Raw genomic sequence first — 15,994 nt, forward strand, 5'->3', positions numbered from 1 at the left:
AGCTTCGGCAGATCGCTTAGTCCTGTTAATTTGGCGCAAGAGCGCTCGATCAGTGAGTTATTACTCATTCTTTCGAGGGTGGCTGCTTCTGGGCAAACCTCCTGGCTGTCTCTGTACCCCTCCTTATAAATTATGTTGTTCGTTCGATTTATATGGAAATCTATTTACGAGTAGTGTTCTAGTGTGGAATGCATGCATAATTGGTTGAAATTGTTGGATAATTTGTTCGAAATATTGAATGGATCCAATCAGATCCAATAAATGGTCAGTAGTAACGTCTACGGGATAAAACCAATCTAATCAAACCGTTCATTGAATTGGATTGATTAAGTTGTAAAAAGTTATCTGCGTTGACCCGATCGTTAAAATTCAATATTTAACAGACTATTGTGTTTGATCGGATCTGTCCAAATTCATTCGTTATAAACCGATGAACACCCTTCAAGATAATGAATAATATCGATTTAATTTTTTTTAATTAAATATTAACTTTAAAAAAATATAATGGTATAATGACCTTTTTACCCATACTTATAATACTAAGAACCAGGAGTGCTCAAAAACCCGATGAACCTAACCCGAATTTTAAAAAAAAAAAACCCAACCCGAGGTAACCCGATGCATGATCGATAAAAAAATTAGTCAACCCGACCTTATTGGGTTGGAATCGGGTCAGGCCCAAAAAAACCCGACCAACCCGATGAACCCGACCTTAACTTTAGCTTTGAATTATAGATGACAATCATGACATGACCAACCTCAACGTCAAGAAAGCGAAAACATCGGGGTTGGAAACGTCTAAAACTATTGTTGTTGATTGATGTATTATCATTTGGTTTAAACATTTTTATTGTAATATCTAAATATTTGATAAATTTGCATGTTATCTTGAATGGTCGGTCGTATTTCAAAGAAAAGTTTCCTTTATTTTTATGTGATTTTACATTGTTTAAACACAACCCGATCAACCCGAACGGGTTGAGTTGGGTTGAACTTTTGTTTGGGTTGGATTGAAAATTTTCAAACTGCCAACATAGAGTTGGATTGTTAAAACGGCTCCAAACCGATCAACCCGGGTCGTGAGCACCCCTACTAAGAACTATATATTATATTCAATCAAGTTAAAATATGACATTTAACTTGATACATGTAATAAAAAAAGTATTTTTAAATTTAATTCTTTTTATTTTTGGACATTCAAAATGAAATAAATGATGATATATTTTATAGTAAACTACAAATTTGGTCCTTGTGGTTTGTCAAAAATAATAGTTTTCATTCTTGTAGTTTCAAAATTACAAGATAACCATAATGATTTATAAAAAAGTCTGCATTTGATTATTTTCTTTAACGGCCGTCAACAATTTTTGTTATATAAGAAGCATTTTCGTTCTTTTATTAGTTTTTTTTTTTTTTTTGTCTTTTAAGCAATCAAAAACCACAAGAACCAAAATTGTAAAATCGATTTTAATTGGGTAAAGAACAAAAAACGGGATGAAAACACGGAAATGTGTCTTAGAGGCTGTTTACTCAAATGCTTACCCGGTAAGTGCTTACCTATAGGAGTCAACACTATAATTTACCTTGATGCGTAAGATTTTAGTACATCAAAACGTATCGAATGCAACAATTTACCGGGTAAGCACTTACCTGAGTAAGAGTCGTCATCTTCACTTACCGGGTAAGCACTTACCTGAATAAGAGTCGTCATCTTCACTTACCGGGTAAGACTCAACATCTTTCTCATCGCTCTTACCTGGTAAGATTCTTGACCCTTGTCACGTTCATCCGATAAGTAAATTTATCCGGTAAGCACTTACCAATAAAACGTTTAGTAAACGACCATTTAGTTAAAAGAGTTTTTTAATGACTGTTAGAGGGAGGGATCAAATATGGACGTCTTACTGTCTTACAATTTTAAAATTGTAGAGACAAAATATGTTATTTTTGATAAACGAGAGAGACCAAATTTGTAGTTTATTTAATATTTTATTGTAAAATATATGAGGTAATTTATTAATTATTATTGTGGGCCATATCTTCAAATCAAATGCCAACGTTATAAGCATAACGACCATCACCGACAATACATGTTGTTTATGGTTGATTTTTACTGAAAACCCAAATATATTTTTTATTTTAAATTTAAGTTTTTTATTTTTTTAAATAAATAAATTATTGGATTTTTTTTATTTTCAATAGTTAAATCTTTGGATATTTTTTTAATAAATAAACTATCCATTTTTAAAAAAAAATTGATTATATATATATATATTTAATAAAAAAAACTAAGAGACCGTTTACTAAACACTTACTTGGGTAAGTGAACACCAAGTCACATTATCTTACCGAATGAATATGATAATGACCAATAATCTTACCCGATAAGAGCGAGACAAGGACCAAGAGTCTTACCCGGTAAGTGAAGGCGACGACTCTTACCACGGTAAACACTTACCGGATAAATTGTACCGGTAAGCGCTTACCAGGTAAGTGACGGCCCCTAAGTTAGTTTCATCTTTCCTAATTCCTACCACACTCAAACCCTTACATTCAATGACATTTTCTTCCTTGCTCTTTTACAACAATTTAATGAAGTATGTATATATTAATAAAAAAAAGGAAAATTGAAAAACAAAAAAACTTATCAAAAATAGATCGATGGCAGAGGCCAACGACGGTAATGGTTGAGCAGTAATAGAAAACATATGACAATGGGGCGGCAAGGGGTCCTGATGTCGTTAAGTACGAGGGGTTTGAATGACGTAAAGTTTGGGAACAATAAAACTAATTTAAGGTTTTTCTATTTTAAAACCTTTTTAGCCGGTTATAAACAGTTTTTTTGGGTTAAAAGAATGTAAGTATTCAATTTCTAGAAGTTCAATGCTTAATTTATTAAAAAAAAATTCAAGAACTTGATTATTTAAAATGAGAAAGTTCAATATTTTAAGGGACGTTCCAATCTTTTTGGAGGCCTTGTTGCATCCAGAACTTTTGATGGCATTACATAAGAGATATCAATATATATATATATATATATATATATTATATATATGTGTGTGTGTGTGTGTTAATCACAAAAGGGCGCTGATCCTAAACAACCAACAATCTCAACCTAACCTAAACCTACACAATTAACAATTTGAATCTAAACAATTTGGGCTATAGTTTTACACAGATTGATGAAAATGCCCTAAACATATGTAAAATTGGGCCCCAAAATTTTGGAGGCCCTGTTCAAAATCTCACATTTTTAACATGCTAAATGACGACCCTGTTTATCAATCAAAAGATAGTCTACGGACTCTATTATTCAAAATAGAGAAGTTCATCGAGTTTTTTTCTTCAACTTTTTACTCTGTAAAAAAAATATTTGGAAAGTCATCTTATAATAATGTTATCTAAATTAAATATTTTGATTTTTTTTTCCGACTAGAGTCCCTATGATATGTTTATTATAGATTTGGTCCTTGTGGTATTCAATTTGTTTTGTTCATTGTCCCTCTGACTAACGCCTTTGTTAACTCTGTTAAATCAAGGGTCATTTTAGCCTTTTGTCTTCTTTATCTTTTTATATAAAAAAGTAAAAATGGTATTTTTATACATACAATGTATATAATGATATCAAAATAAATAAAATAAGATATGATTTACCTTTTACTTCCCCCCATTACATTTTTCCACGGGTCCCAACCCCAATCGAAACCGTTACTCTAACAAAAAAAATCTATTAAAAAACCAAAAAAAATATTCGAAATCAACAAAAACACTAAAAAACCTCTCGAAATCAACTAAAAAGCTTAAAAAATCACTTGAAACATTGTAATTAGGTTAAAAACACATCGGACGATTTTGCGGGTCTTTAGTCTACCTTAAAAATGACCCCACTGAACAAAAATCCTAGATCCGCCACTGACTACAACGACCAAATCCAATCATAAGGACCCTAATAAAAAAACATCAAACCATATACACAATTCACTCTTATAAACATAAATAAATAATTTTATTTTATCATTTAATTACAAAGAAAGCAAAAATGATGATCATTTATTTGAATTTTGTCTAAAAGAGAAACATGTCGAAACTCTAGGGGCCAACATGTAAATATTGAGAGATTCCGCTTTAAGCAAAAACGAACATAAATTACTCGACTCAAATACGCACCCAGTGTGAGAGAGAGGCCAAAGCAACGACGACCCTTCTCTACGGAACTTCTTTCTGCAAAAAAATTGGCGTCAATTTCTAAATAAGAAGCTGAAGATCAGTCATGAATCGCCGTGAAGATCCCAATCCTTTTGATGAAGAAGTCAATCCATTTTCGGTAACCACCATTCTAGATCTGCTTAGTTTTCTATCTACTAGATCGGATAAATCAATAGTTTTTTAGGTTTAAATAGACGGCATTTTTATGTTAGACATTAATGTTTGCATACGCTTGGTATTTTGGGTTATCCATGTAGATTTGTGGTAATTTGGGTAATTTTTGTTGTAGATCTGAGGTAATTGATTATGAAAATTTAATCAATTTTGTATAAAGTTGTAATGTATTGTGTTGTTTCTTAGTTTAGAAATGATAGGGATGTTGTTTCCCAAAAGGTTTTGATTAAGGATCATTTGGCACGTTAATACGGATTGCCGCCACAAGGATCATTTGAATCTCCAGGATTTATCGATGATTACGGAAATTTAGGCTATGTTGCAATGATAATGGTGTACGATAGTGATGTGTGGTAACTAGATACCAGGATTAGGCTGTTCCTAGAAAATGATGATAGGGCGCATTTAAAATAGCATTTGTACATCTGTCTGAAACCAAACCAACAAAAAAAAGAATATTTTTCATATTATATTCATATATAATTAACATTTTTTTTTTGTTTTTTCCAGAAGACATGAGAAACCATATCCAACCTTGTGATAAGAACTCATGACCTCCAAATTATCTTAGATATAATATAAGTATATAACCTCTTGGACTAGTCTAAACAAATTTATTGTCACATCACCCACCTCCTTTCTAGTTTGTAGGCATGCTATGTAAGTTTTATCTTAGATTGTTAAAATTAATTGCTAATTTTATAATTTGTGAACTTCCATCTATCTACTTGTACCAAAGGACCAAAATTGGTCCTACCATATCCTATGAATTTGGTGTAATGGGTTCACGAGGGGTAGAAACATCCTACTTCCGAACTTCAGGATATTTGGTTTTATTTCTCGTCATTTTCTTGGGCTTTATTTGGGTCATTGACTCTGTGTAGATTAAACGAACAAAACGAAATGATATTTATCTATATGATTGCAATCTTTGCTTCTATACATTGCCGACTAGTCTTAAATACCTTCAATAATTACAAAACAGTAGGATTGCCATGGACCAAAGTCGATATCTTAATTTTTTTTAATAATCACAATGGCCAAATATGCAAGTACAGAATGGATATTTGCTAAAAAAAGATATGTCACAATTATAACGGAGGGAGGATTCAGTTAAAGACCAAAACTGGTATCTTTCTTTTATCAACTCCACTTTTTTATTTATTGGTATTAACCAATTGAAATTGGATTTTTTGCTGGGCATTGTTTTATTATGAACCAAACCAACATTGATTTGTTTTTGTTTACCTTTCACTACCTTTCGTTCTACATCAACCTTTGATTTTGCAAAAGATTACAATGGGCATCTTCAAATTAAACATAGTTCTGCTGGAGATAGTTCCTCTATTCTCAGCATGGGAACCAGCCAACTAGGGCCAGTTTTGTTGGCACTTCCATTGGATGCTAGCTAGTTTCTTTTCATATCACATACCTGTTCATAACGTCATAATAGTGGTCACAGTTCGATTTGACACAAAAATATTATGCTCAGTATACCCTCCCTCCTAAAAAAAGAATAGATAAGAAAACACCCAGGAAAGATAAATAGTAAATGATGACTTGACTTTTGATGAATGTCATTTACAGGAATAAATCACCTTCAGATCCTAACCTACACACACATGTCTTTGAATTTCATTAATCATCTCGTCTTGCTTAACACGGATAAGCACAAGAATGCCACAATTTGCACCGGCTGTTACACATTTAACTAAATTAATATGAATGATATTAATTTAAAAGATCAAGAAAAGGGGTTGTTACTTTAAAGACAAAAGACAACTACAATCCAGTATAACCAATCATATATCTAAATATATGGACTCCCCAGTTCATAAATAGTAGATTATCCCTGTTTCCCTTGGGGGTATAGGAAGGAGATCATAGAAAATGGGTACCTGAAAATATTCAGCTGGAGGAGAAAAGAACATTGAAATCGAATCGGTATTTGGGTGTTCATGGCCAACATCCTAAACTCTGACTGGACTTGGATAACTAGCATGGTTCCTACAGGCAGTAACTGAAGGCAATGGCTGTGAGAATTCAGAAAAAGAGTAGATTGCATTAATCGAACAGGTAATGGTGCATTATTTGCTAGCAAACAGCGTAGAATGTGAAGATTCAATGGAACAAGCCAGATACTAGTACAACTATTTTTTGTTTAGCTGGTAACTTCAGTCCATCAATTTTATTGATAATGCAAGCTAATCGCTTACTAGAGTTTTTGCTTGTGTGTATTGCAGTTGGCAAGAAATTTATAAATTTGAGTTATGGATCTCAAGATCTGACACTAGACTAAAAAAATTGGTTCTAACTTTGTAGCCTAAAGATTTAGAAGATGTGAAGTTTCAATGGCTCATTTGAAATATTTATGTGCGTTTGGTTAAGAAGTTATATTTCATCTGCATGAAACTAAAGAGTATTTGTGTTACTGGATTTCCCTACTGTTAAGAATATTGTATACGATGCATTTGCCAAAAGATCACAATAACCAAGTTCTTTGATCTTATAGGAATTATAACCTCTGTTTTACACATTCTTGAGACATTATACATCAAGGTGGAGTGTAAAGAAACATCTGTGACATCTCTCTCGGAGATCATGCTCTAAAAGCAACATCTGTAGAGAAACACTTGTGAAGCAACTGGGCCAAGATATACCTTTCAGGCTTTCACTACGGACTTTAATAGTAGGACATGATTAAAGCATGCAGTCTGGAGCTCATGTCTTGAAATTTGATTTTCTTGTATGTGGCATGCTCGGAGTTGAGGCCTATTATCACTTGTGAAGCAACTGGGCCTATATATATTTTTCACATTGGAGTTTGATGTTAGGACATGATTACATAATGCAGTCTGGACTTCATATACTGAGATTTGATTTCCTTTGATGTAGTCTCTTCATTTTATGGCTTGATTGCAGAATGGAGCTGCTGCTCCTGGATCAAAATCTCGTATTCCACAGATGGTTGCTAGTACTCTTGGTTTTGGTCAAAAGCATGATGCAACTGTTGATATACCATTGGATTCAATGAATGTATGATATTCTGTTTCCTGTATTAGTTCCTTTCAACTCTCTTGGGATGCTTACTATACCTGCTGGTGTCATGTTCCAGGATCCAAAGAAAAAACAGAACGAACTTACAAACTGGGAAGCTGACTTGAAGAGAAGGGAAAAGGTCGGTTTTACATTTCTTTTTAGTAACTTGATGCCATCTGCCCTGCTAGTGGGTGTGACAATTCGTTTTCCTTTTTGTACAAGGATTAAATGTGCTCTTAACAACTCAAGGAGTCAGATGCTGTCACTGTTACACTTTTGGGTTGTATTTGTTTATTATGCATCCTAGAATGATTTGAAGTTACTTATTGTCATATACCCTACAGGACATCAAACGACGAGAAGAAGTTGTTGCTGGTGGTAAGTATTGCTGCTTAATATCATTGCTCGAACTATGGTTTTATTTATTGTGGGACAGTTTTAAACTTTACTCTCATGACATGTGAAAGCAGCTGCCATCCCCACAGATGATAGAAACTGGCCTCCATTTTTTCCAATAATTCATCATGATATAGCCAATGAGATACCAGTTCATGCTCAAAAGTTGCAGTATTTGGCGTTTGCAAGTTGGTTAGGTATGAATTTCATGTCTTTATTTTTTTAATGTTGTTTTTAGTAGGAATTTTAACTATAGTGATGCAATTTTTTTATTTATCAAAATCTGTTTTTGCTCTATTTCTTTATATATGGAGATACTCTTATATTTAGTTATCATAAGGCAACCGAATCCAAGCAGAACATGAAACTTCTGGCTGGTTTCTTTAGGAAGGAAAAACAATTATTACAGTAGACACAAACATAATGAGTCGCAAGTGAGTCGAGTTAAAGGATGGTGGATGTGTTGTAAAAATTTGGTGTTATCATCTTATGTTGCCTTTGCTGGTTCATTCACTTGCTTATTGATACGACGAATACAACAAAGAAAACAGTAACAAACAATAAGAAAACGACATAATATAAAAAATGGAGTGTATATACCATTCCAGAATACACAAACAGACTGGCCCGAGAACGAGCACAAAACAGAAACAGATTATGAATCTCCTATATACCGTAGTTTTCAGGGGCGCATCTCCTTTTCGACCCCAGATTCGCTGAGGGCAGTGAAACCTCGTGATTGCTCGCACAGAGAACTCATCTAATGTTCTATAGAATCCCTGATATGCTTAAGAACCCCTCTGAAAACAAAATGAGTCCCTCTGTTTCAGAGAACCCCTCGGGAGACCAGATTGAAGTCTTGATTCAGGACATTCTAACACTTATAATCATCCTCATAGGCACTAATATTTGTACTGCAATAATTATCTGTTATTACTCATCATTCTGATTTCTTCACAAAAGTGAATGCTATATAACATTGTCTTATTTTGGTATCGACACTTACCATGCAGGTCTAGTTCTCTGCCTTGTATTTAACGTCATAGCAGTGATCGTCTGTTGGATCAAAGGCGGTGGTAAGTTTTTATTTTTATGCATCTTAACTGATATGAACCAAGGCAGTGCCAAGTTCAGAGCTTCTGGGCCTTTCCATGTGCAGGTGTCAAGATTTTTTTCCTTGCAACAATTTATGCACTTCTTGGAGTACCCCTTTCCTATGTACTATGGTATAGGCCACTCTATCGTGCAATGAGGTATGTACCTTTTTCACTTGCTTTCCCATCAAAAGATAATTACGATCAAGTCCTTTGCTGAAACTGCCATGGCTCAACGTTTATAGCTTGGGTTAGTGGTAAGTTTTGACTGGGCTGATGAGTAGTTCTTTGCGTTTATAGCTCATCTTTTAATAAGAAAGCAGCAAAGAGTTTTGAGGTCCTCTACAATATAATGTGGTTACTGGTGCCCATGCTTTTATTTTACTGAGGCTTCGGAGGTGATCAATTTGTATGTTCCTCTACTGATATGGCACACAAATTAATATTTCCAAGTTATAGATGCATTCATATAGCAAGTCAGAAAATATAGCTGCTGGCTGTAAATATAATTTTGAAGATGCAACATGTGGCCCGATCCATACGCATTCAGGTGGATAGTATCCTACATCTGTCAAAGTAGATAAATGAACCCAGTTAATCCCACACGAAGAAGGGTATCTGGGGGTAGGGTATATGCACAACTTACCTCTACATTGAGGAGTATAAAGGCCGCAGTCAAGACCCCTGCTTGGTATACATTTTGCAAAAAACAAGGAAATTTGGGGGGATGATATCCTACTTCTATCAAAGTAGATATCATCTTCAATAGCGTCCGCTCCAGGTGGATATGAATATCCAATAATCATGATGTACACATCACATCCATACTAGAAATAATCATAGGAAATCCTGTACCATCTAGGAATTTATGAAGGCTTGCATGTAATGTAGGAGATGGAATGTTTTTGAAGTACTAGTATTTTGTGTCTCGTGAATTATTCTATCATGTTTATCACTATTTTTGTTAGAAATGGGTAAAATAGATGAAGCTCTATCTGTCTTTCACTTGCATACCTCAACAAAGAAGCTTTATCATTTATGTTATTCATGTCCAATTGTCGTCCAATTACCTAATATAAATGGGTCGATAGGAGGAGATGATTTCATTTTTCTCATGCCATTGTGCTTCCTGTTGTTTCTCATCCCAAATTGACCATTCATGTTAGATAATTGGGTGACAAATAATGGAGATGATGCAATTGGTATGGTTGTGAGATTCCAAGTATGTGATTTACAAGCTTCTATTGAGGTATGCAGGTGAAAAGAATTATAAGAGCTTGAGATGCGTATGTAGTAGTGTCCTGAAGTTGGAGAGGTGTATTTTCTATCGTAATGTTATGGTGATTCCTTTGGAGTTTTCTTTTTCCCTGGATATCTTTAATATATAAATGGTGTTGTTGTTAGAACCAGACCAACGAATTTCAGAATTACCATTCCAATCTAAACTAAAACAGTAACAATCAGAAAAATTAACCAAGAAAGTTCATAAAATTCTAACCTTTACGATGATATCTATATGCAAATCGTGAGATAGAGGCCTGCCGAAACAGTGACCTAAGACGAAATTTCGCCCCCAATCGTGCGTTGGTAATCGGACGTCGTCTTGAGGATACAACTATCTAACCGGATTGATGCACGTCAATCCGATTCCATCGAATCAATAATACGTTCATAAGCAACGATATAGAGAGAAAAAAATTATGGAGAGAAATTTCTGTTTAGTGCGTATCTGCTTCGTGTACGAACAGCCCTCTAATTAAAAAATAAAAACCGCTTTCTTCGTGTACGAACAGCCCTCTAATTAAAAAATAAAAACCGCAAAAAGCAGTTACGGACGGGTCGGGCAAAACCGTAACCGGGTCATAAGAGGCCCAAGGCCCAAGGCCCATCTTTTGACCATTAATATTGGGTATTACTACACCCAAGCCCAAGGTCAATCCTTCCTTTGGGCCTCTCTCTAACTTGCTGATCCATGTTTGTAAGACAATATAAACACATGAAAAGTTCATTCTTTTTCCTATGTGGGACAAGGGTGGACTAATATCCAACAGTTGTTTCATTAATGAATCTCCAACTATCAAGTTTTTGATATCACACAGCACTGCACTGTGTTCTCTTTGCCCTCTAAAAACCAAGTAAGAAAATAGCAAAACAGTAATCTTTTGAAACAGCTGCTCACACGATTTTAGATTTTGTCCCTCTGTTCATTGCATGAAAGTGCTCGAGAGATAACTGGAAGTTCATCACAAGTCTTTTTTGTTTCTTTATTTTGCAGGACTGACAGTGCTTTGAAATTTGGCGGGTTTTTCTTGTTTTACTTGGTAAGTTCCTGCCAAGAAACCATCTCAAAACTTTGGTGGTTGATTTCAAATCATCTCTCCCTTACGAAATTGTCATTTTGCAGCTCCATCTTGGCTTTTGTATATTTGCTGCTATTGCTCCTCCAATAGTCTTTCATGGGAAGTCATTGACGTAAGTTCTGTTCTTTTCTTAACTATAAACCGATGATCATTGTTACAAGCTTATAAAGTAAAACACTTTTTTTTCGGTGGGGGTGTCCAACAGGTTGAGTTATTAAAAGAGCCTAGTAGTATACCATATTTCAGTTACATGTCCATCTGAGCGTAGTATTTCATTTATAATTGATTTACATGTTTGTGCTTGATGTCCATCTTCTAATTGTATCTACATTGTATTTAATCAACAGGGGAATCCTAGCTGCAATTGATGTCTTTTCTGACGATGCTCTAGCAGGGGTAAGTCCTAAACTCTGCATATATTGTGCTTGCAACTAATGCCATAATTAACAAAGTGGCAAACTCATGTACATGAGAAGTATGCATAAATTTAGCTACTTGTGCTCACTGAAACAACCAAAAATGAGTCACATGGTGCATGAATATTTTTTCCAGGCATGTGTGTGTTCTAATGAGGAGCAAGAGAGGTAACTGATATCTTTTGAGATTCCTATAATTGGGATATTGCCATCGAAGAGAATGTTGGCAACGGAAGTTACACCGTGTCACATTGCACCTCAAACCAGTCATATTACCGCAAATGGTTGCACGACCATTACACCTACTGTCTTGACTCTGAGAGAGAAAATATGCAATACTAAGATCTATCTGTATGATGATATTATTTGAACCGATCATAACAAAACAAGTACACATAAAGGGGCACACGAGATTATCATCATAGGCATGTTAAACTTCTGTAAACTACAAGTTATTCGACCTTGAATTTCAAATTTTGGAAACAATAATTAGAAAATAGGCCTAAATAACATCTTTATGTGCAGACATGCTTGTTTAGATATTTCTTATCTCATCAACAAAAATAATATCAACCATTTGCTGTTACTTGTTGCAGATCTTTTATCTGGTAGGATTTGGATTATTTTGCTTAGAATCACTTCTAAGCTTCTGGGTACTTCAGGTAAAAAGTCATAAAACTCTCGTCCCTTTTCATTTCTTCATCGTTAAAATTAGGCTATAATGCTTGTTCTTTTCCGTTCTTTGGTTTATACAGAAAGTTTACACATATTTCCGTGGGAACAAGTGAGATGTGTCGACTTCTGATTCCTCAACCTAGTCTATATCGTCGGTTGGTTTTGTATCTATCCGTAAAACACTGCTAGTTGCGTTAGAATGCATTGGTCGCGGCTTGTTACGTGGAGGATTTCGAAGTTCTCGTGAGAAGAAGCATAATGCTTGAATCTTATGTATGTATAATTGAAATTGATTATAGGAACATAAAATAAAAAACTATCTATTCTTGGCTACATTTCCTTTCATTATAGGTTTTCTTATTCATATGTGCATGCATGTCTTCTTTATCTGTTTCTTATGCCTCATTTGCTTTCTTTAATCAGTTGGAGGGACTGTTGATTATGGATTCCATCCATATATATCTAGGGGTGATCAAAAACCCGATCAACCCGATTAACCCAACCCAATCCAACGTGAAATAATACAACCCGAAGCAGTCCGATGTCTAATCGAGTTGTAAAATTGTCAAACCGTAGGTATTGAGTTGATATTGGGTTATTATTATTTGAACTCAACCCAACCCGATGAACCCTATATCATTTTACTTCTTGGATTTAATATGATTGTTAAATTTCTATTAATATATACATTAGACAATTATATTATCATGTATGTTTTTCATATACACATATTTTCAATCTAGTCACATTTCTATATAATTTATTCGTATACATGTTCAGTAACTGTGAACGTAAATATGTAAATTGAGAAAATTAACTGAATGTGATATACGTAAAAAATATGGATAAATTGTTTCAAATGGTTGATGATGAAAAAGAAAGTATGAGTAGAGAAATAACATATTCAAGGCTAGAAGAATATTTTAATGTACCAAAGTATCAACCTGACTAACCTGACCAACCCGTACGGGTTGGGTTGGGTTGGGTTGCACTTTGGTTTGGGTTGGATTGAGTTAAGATTTTTCAAACCGCAAGCATTGGATTGGGTTGTTCAAGTGTTTTCAACCATATCAACCCAACCCATGAACACCCCTACATATACCTCGACCTGATAAGCATGTTGCTGATTAATACAGTTGTAGGATACTGACATCTGAATAGAATAGAATTTTTCAGCAGCAAGTAATTTGAGAGAATTTAAACTATTTTTCCCCTTCAAGCATACAAATAGTTCTAGCTCTTACAAAAATGGACAATATTTATGTACCAAGTCCACAGCTGGCCAAATGGTATGGCGCAATAGTATTACTGGGGTAGATATATAGATATACAAATCACTTTAGATAGAAGTAGTCGGGATTAACCACAAAGGTGGTGTTTGATTGGCTTGAGCTTGGCTCTAAAGGTCAAAAGTATCAGGAGGTCCCAGTTTCAAATCCAAGAATGAATAAAAATCCCCTTGTGGCCATGGAGGTTCAAATGCGGTGACTCTGGACTATCTGCAAAGTAGGTGGTCGCCCTGAGATTAGTCGGTTCGCATAGCGGATTGGATATCCAGGTTAATAAAAAAAAATAGTCGGGTGGACGAATTTGGTCCAAGGGTATGAGCTTTTAAGGGTCCATGAGATTAATCGAGGCGAACTGACACCCATAATTATCATAACTGTTTAGGATGCAATTTCGGTTGTTAAATCCTCTTTTATTTCAATGAGTAAACAATTACAAGTTGAAATTTTTATGTTTGATAAATTGCTGCTGCAAATTCCATAAAGTATCAACTAATTTCTAATGCTTAGTCTATAGGGCAAATTGCATGTAAATGTAAGATACTTTAACTTGATTCATATTTTGGGTAACATATTTTCAAAACTTCTATTTTGGTACTTAAGATGTAAAATTTTAAACATTTAAGTACCCGGGTAACTGATTGAAGACTAATTTTAGATTAAAAAAAAGACTAATATTAAATTAAAAAAATCCATGTCATTAACCACGTCAGCAAATAATACTGAGTTAGATATCATATCAATCGCCACATCAGCATGATAGCCGGTTAATGCTTCAACTGGTTACCCGGGTACGTTACACAAAATAGAAATCAAGTTAAAGTACGTTACTTCTTTATGCAATTTCCCCTTTTCTATATAACATGTCCAAAAACAATTGGCATTTATCTGTAAACACCAAAGATATACTAAATCTTGTGGGATTAGCTGACAATAACACTTAGAGCCTTTAGGGATTCTCCTTGACGGTCACCCGTTAGAATCCTGCAAGGTCACTAAAGATGTTCTTGACCCTCCAAACCTATGAGATTAGTCGAGGTACACACAAGCTGGCTCAGATACCCCATTATTAACAAAAATAAAATAAAAAATAAGGATATACTTGTTAATGATAAATTTTCGTCTACAACATATGCTACTTCATACTAGCTATCTATCTAAAATTTTATTATAAATCGAGAATGAAAATTTAATATAACTGCTCATCAAAAATGAACATTTAAAATTAGTAGAGTTCGATGCTTATCCATTATTTCAACTTGATGATAAGTTGGTTTTATAAAATTCAAGTGTGAAACTTTTAAGTTGTACACAAAGAACAATAAGTTGACTCGAATTTAATTTTCCGAAAAAGGCTAAATGTTATATAACATAGTAAAGATATCATAAGCTTCATATCGGACAAGTAGATATAATGGTTGTCTGGAGACAAATAGGTTTTCTTGAATAAATTTCAACCAGTGAGGCCACGTCGTTTGCTGATCCTCGTTCGAAGCACGTCAAGGTGCCAAGTTTTGCTAGCTACAAGATGTGGCTACGCCACGATGTTGTGGGGCAAGTTGACGAGATGCTATTGTGGGCTTCAGACACCACGTAGACGTGCAACTTCCTGATCCTTGTTCGAAGGAAGACCAATTGCCCAAGCCCATAAAAAACCCCAGGTTCGACAGGGTAAATGCATTATAAAGGGACTAGCAACCAAATGTGCCTAAATATAATGCTTCTATTTTCTATTGGTATTAAAACAAAATCCAACCACAAGGGTGGTGCCTGATTGGTTTGAGCTTGGCTCCAAAGGTCAAAAGTACCAGGAGGTCGTAGATTCAAATCCAATGAGGAATAAAAATCCTCTTGTGGCCACGGAGCTTCAAATGCCGTGACTCCGGGCTATTTGCAAAGCATGTGGTCGCCCTGAGATTAGTCGGCTCACATAGCGGGTTGGATATCCATGTTAATAAAAAAACAAAATACAATGTTTTATTTTTTGTAATAAATCAATTATATTTTAATTTTAATAAGAAGATTGATCACTTCGGGAATTCATCAAATGGTTGGGTTCCAATCCAGTGAGACCACTCACTGTGAATACATTCTTTCCATAGTGTTTTTCCTGTGAAGGTTTTATGATCTTACGGCTCCAAAGTGGTCTTACAGACTCACAAAAAGTAGGTGGTCTTCATCCAAATACATCAACATGCAACTTCATAACTCACTACAATAGTATGCAATCATCAAAATACTCCAAATGGCAAAATCCTGCAGACTCTCCATACATGAATAATTTACACAAATATCCTTCGAATTTGGTCTTTCTAAGTAGTTCAAAGACCTAAGCTTTCATCTTAGGT

The 15,994-nt window shown here is 34.7% G+C and overlaps 1 protein-coding gene across 1 annotated transcript; it reads left to right on the forward strand.

The window, feature by feature from the left end:
• Positions 1-4,165: 4,165 nt before the first annotated feature.
• Positions 4,166-12,746, forward strand: LOC112520862 (secretory carrier-associated membrane protein 4). Its single transcript, XM_025129481.1, has 12 exons — positions 4,166-4,324; positions 7,303-7,416; positions 7,496-7,558; positions 7,764-7,797; positions 7,890-8,012; positions 8,829-8,891; positions 8,975-9,068; positions 11,185-11,230; positions 11,314-11,381; positions 11,617-11,665; positions 12,282-12,347; positions 12,441-12,746. The coding sequence occupies exons 1-12, from the start codon at positions 4,271-4,273 to the stop codon at positions 12,471-12,473; spliced, it is 807 nt and encodes a 268-aa protein (XP_024985249.1). The 5' UTR covers positions 4,166-4,270; the 3' UTR covers positions 12,474-12,746.
• The last annotated feature ends 3,248 nt before the right edge of the window (positions 12,747-15,994 follow it).

The sequence above is a fragment of the Cynara cardunculus genome (assembly GCF_001531365.2).
Source record: "Cynara cardunculus var. scolymus isolate 2C chromosome LG 11, CcrdV1, whole genome shotgun sequence".
NCBI lineage: Eukaryota > Viridiplantae > Streptophyta > Magnoliopsida > Asterales > Asteraceae > Cynara > Cynara cardunculus.

Excerpts from the sequence above, each read along its gene's own strand:
- LOC112520862 (XM_025129481.1), top strand. The coding sequence starts at position 4,271 with ATGAATCGCCGTGAAGATCCCAATCCTTTTGATGAAGAAGTCAATCCA. Across the intron at positions 7,417-7,495 it reads TACCATTGGATTCAATGAAT|GATCCAAAGAAAAAACAGAA; the intron begins GTATGATATTCT and ends GTCATGTTCCAG. Across the intron at positions 9,069-11,184 it reads CCACTCTATCGTGCAATGAG|GACTGACAGTGCTTTGAAAT; the intron begins GTATGTACCTTT and ends TTTATTTTGCAG.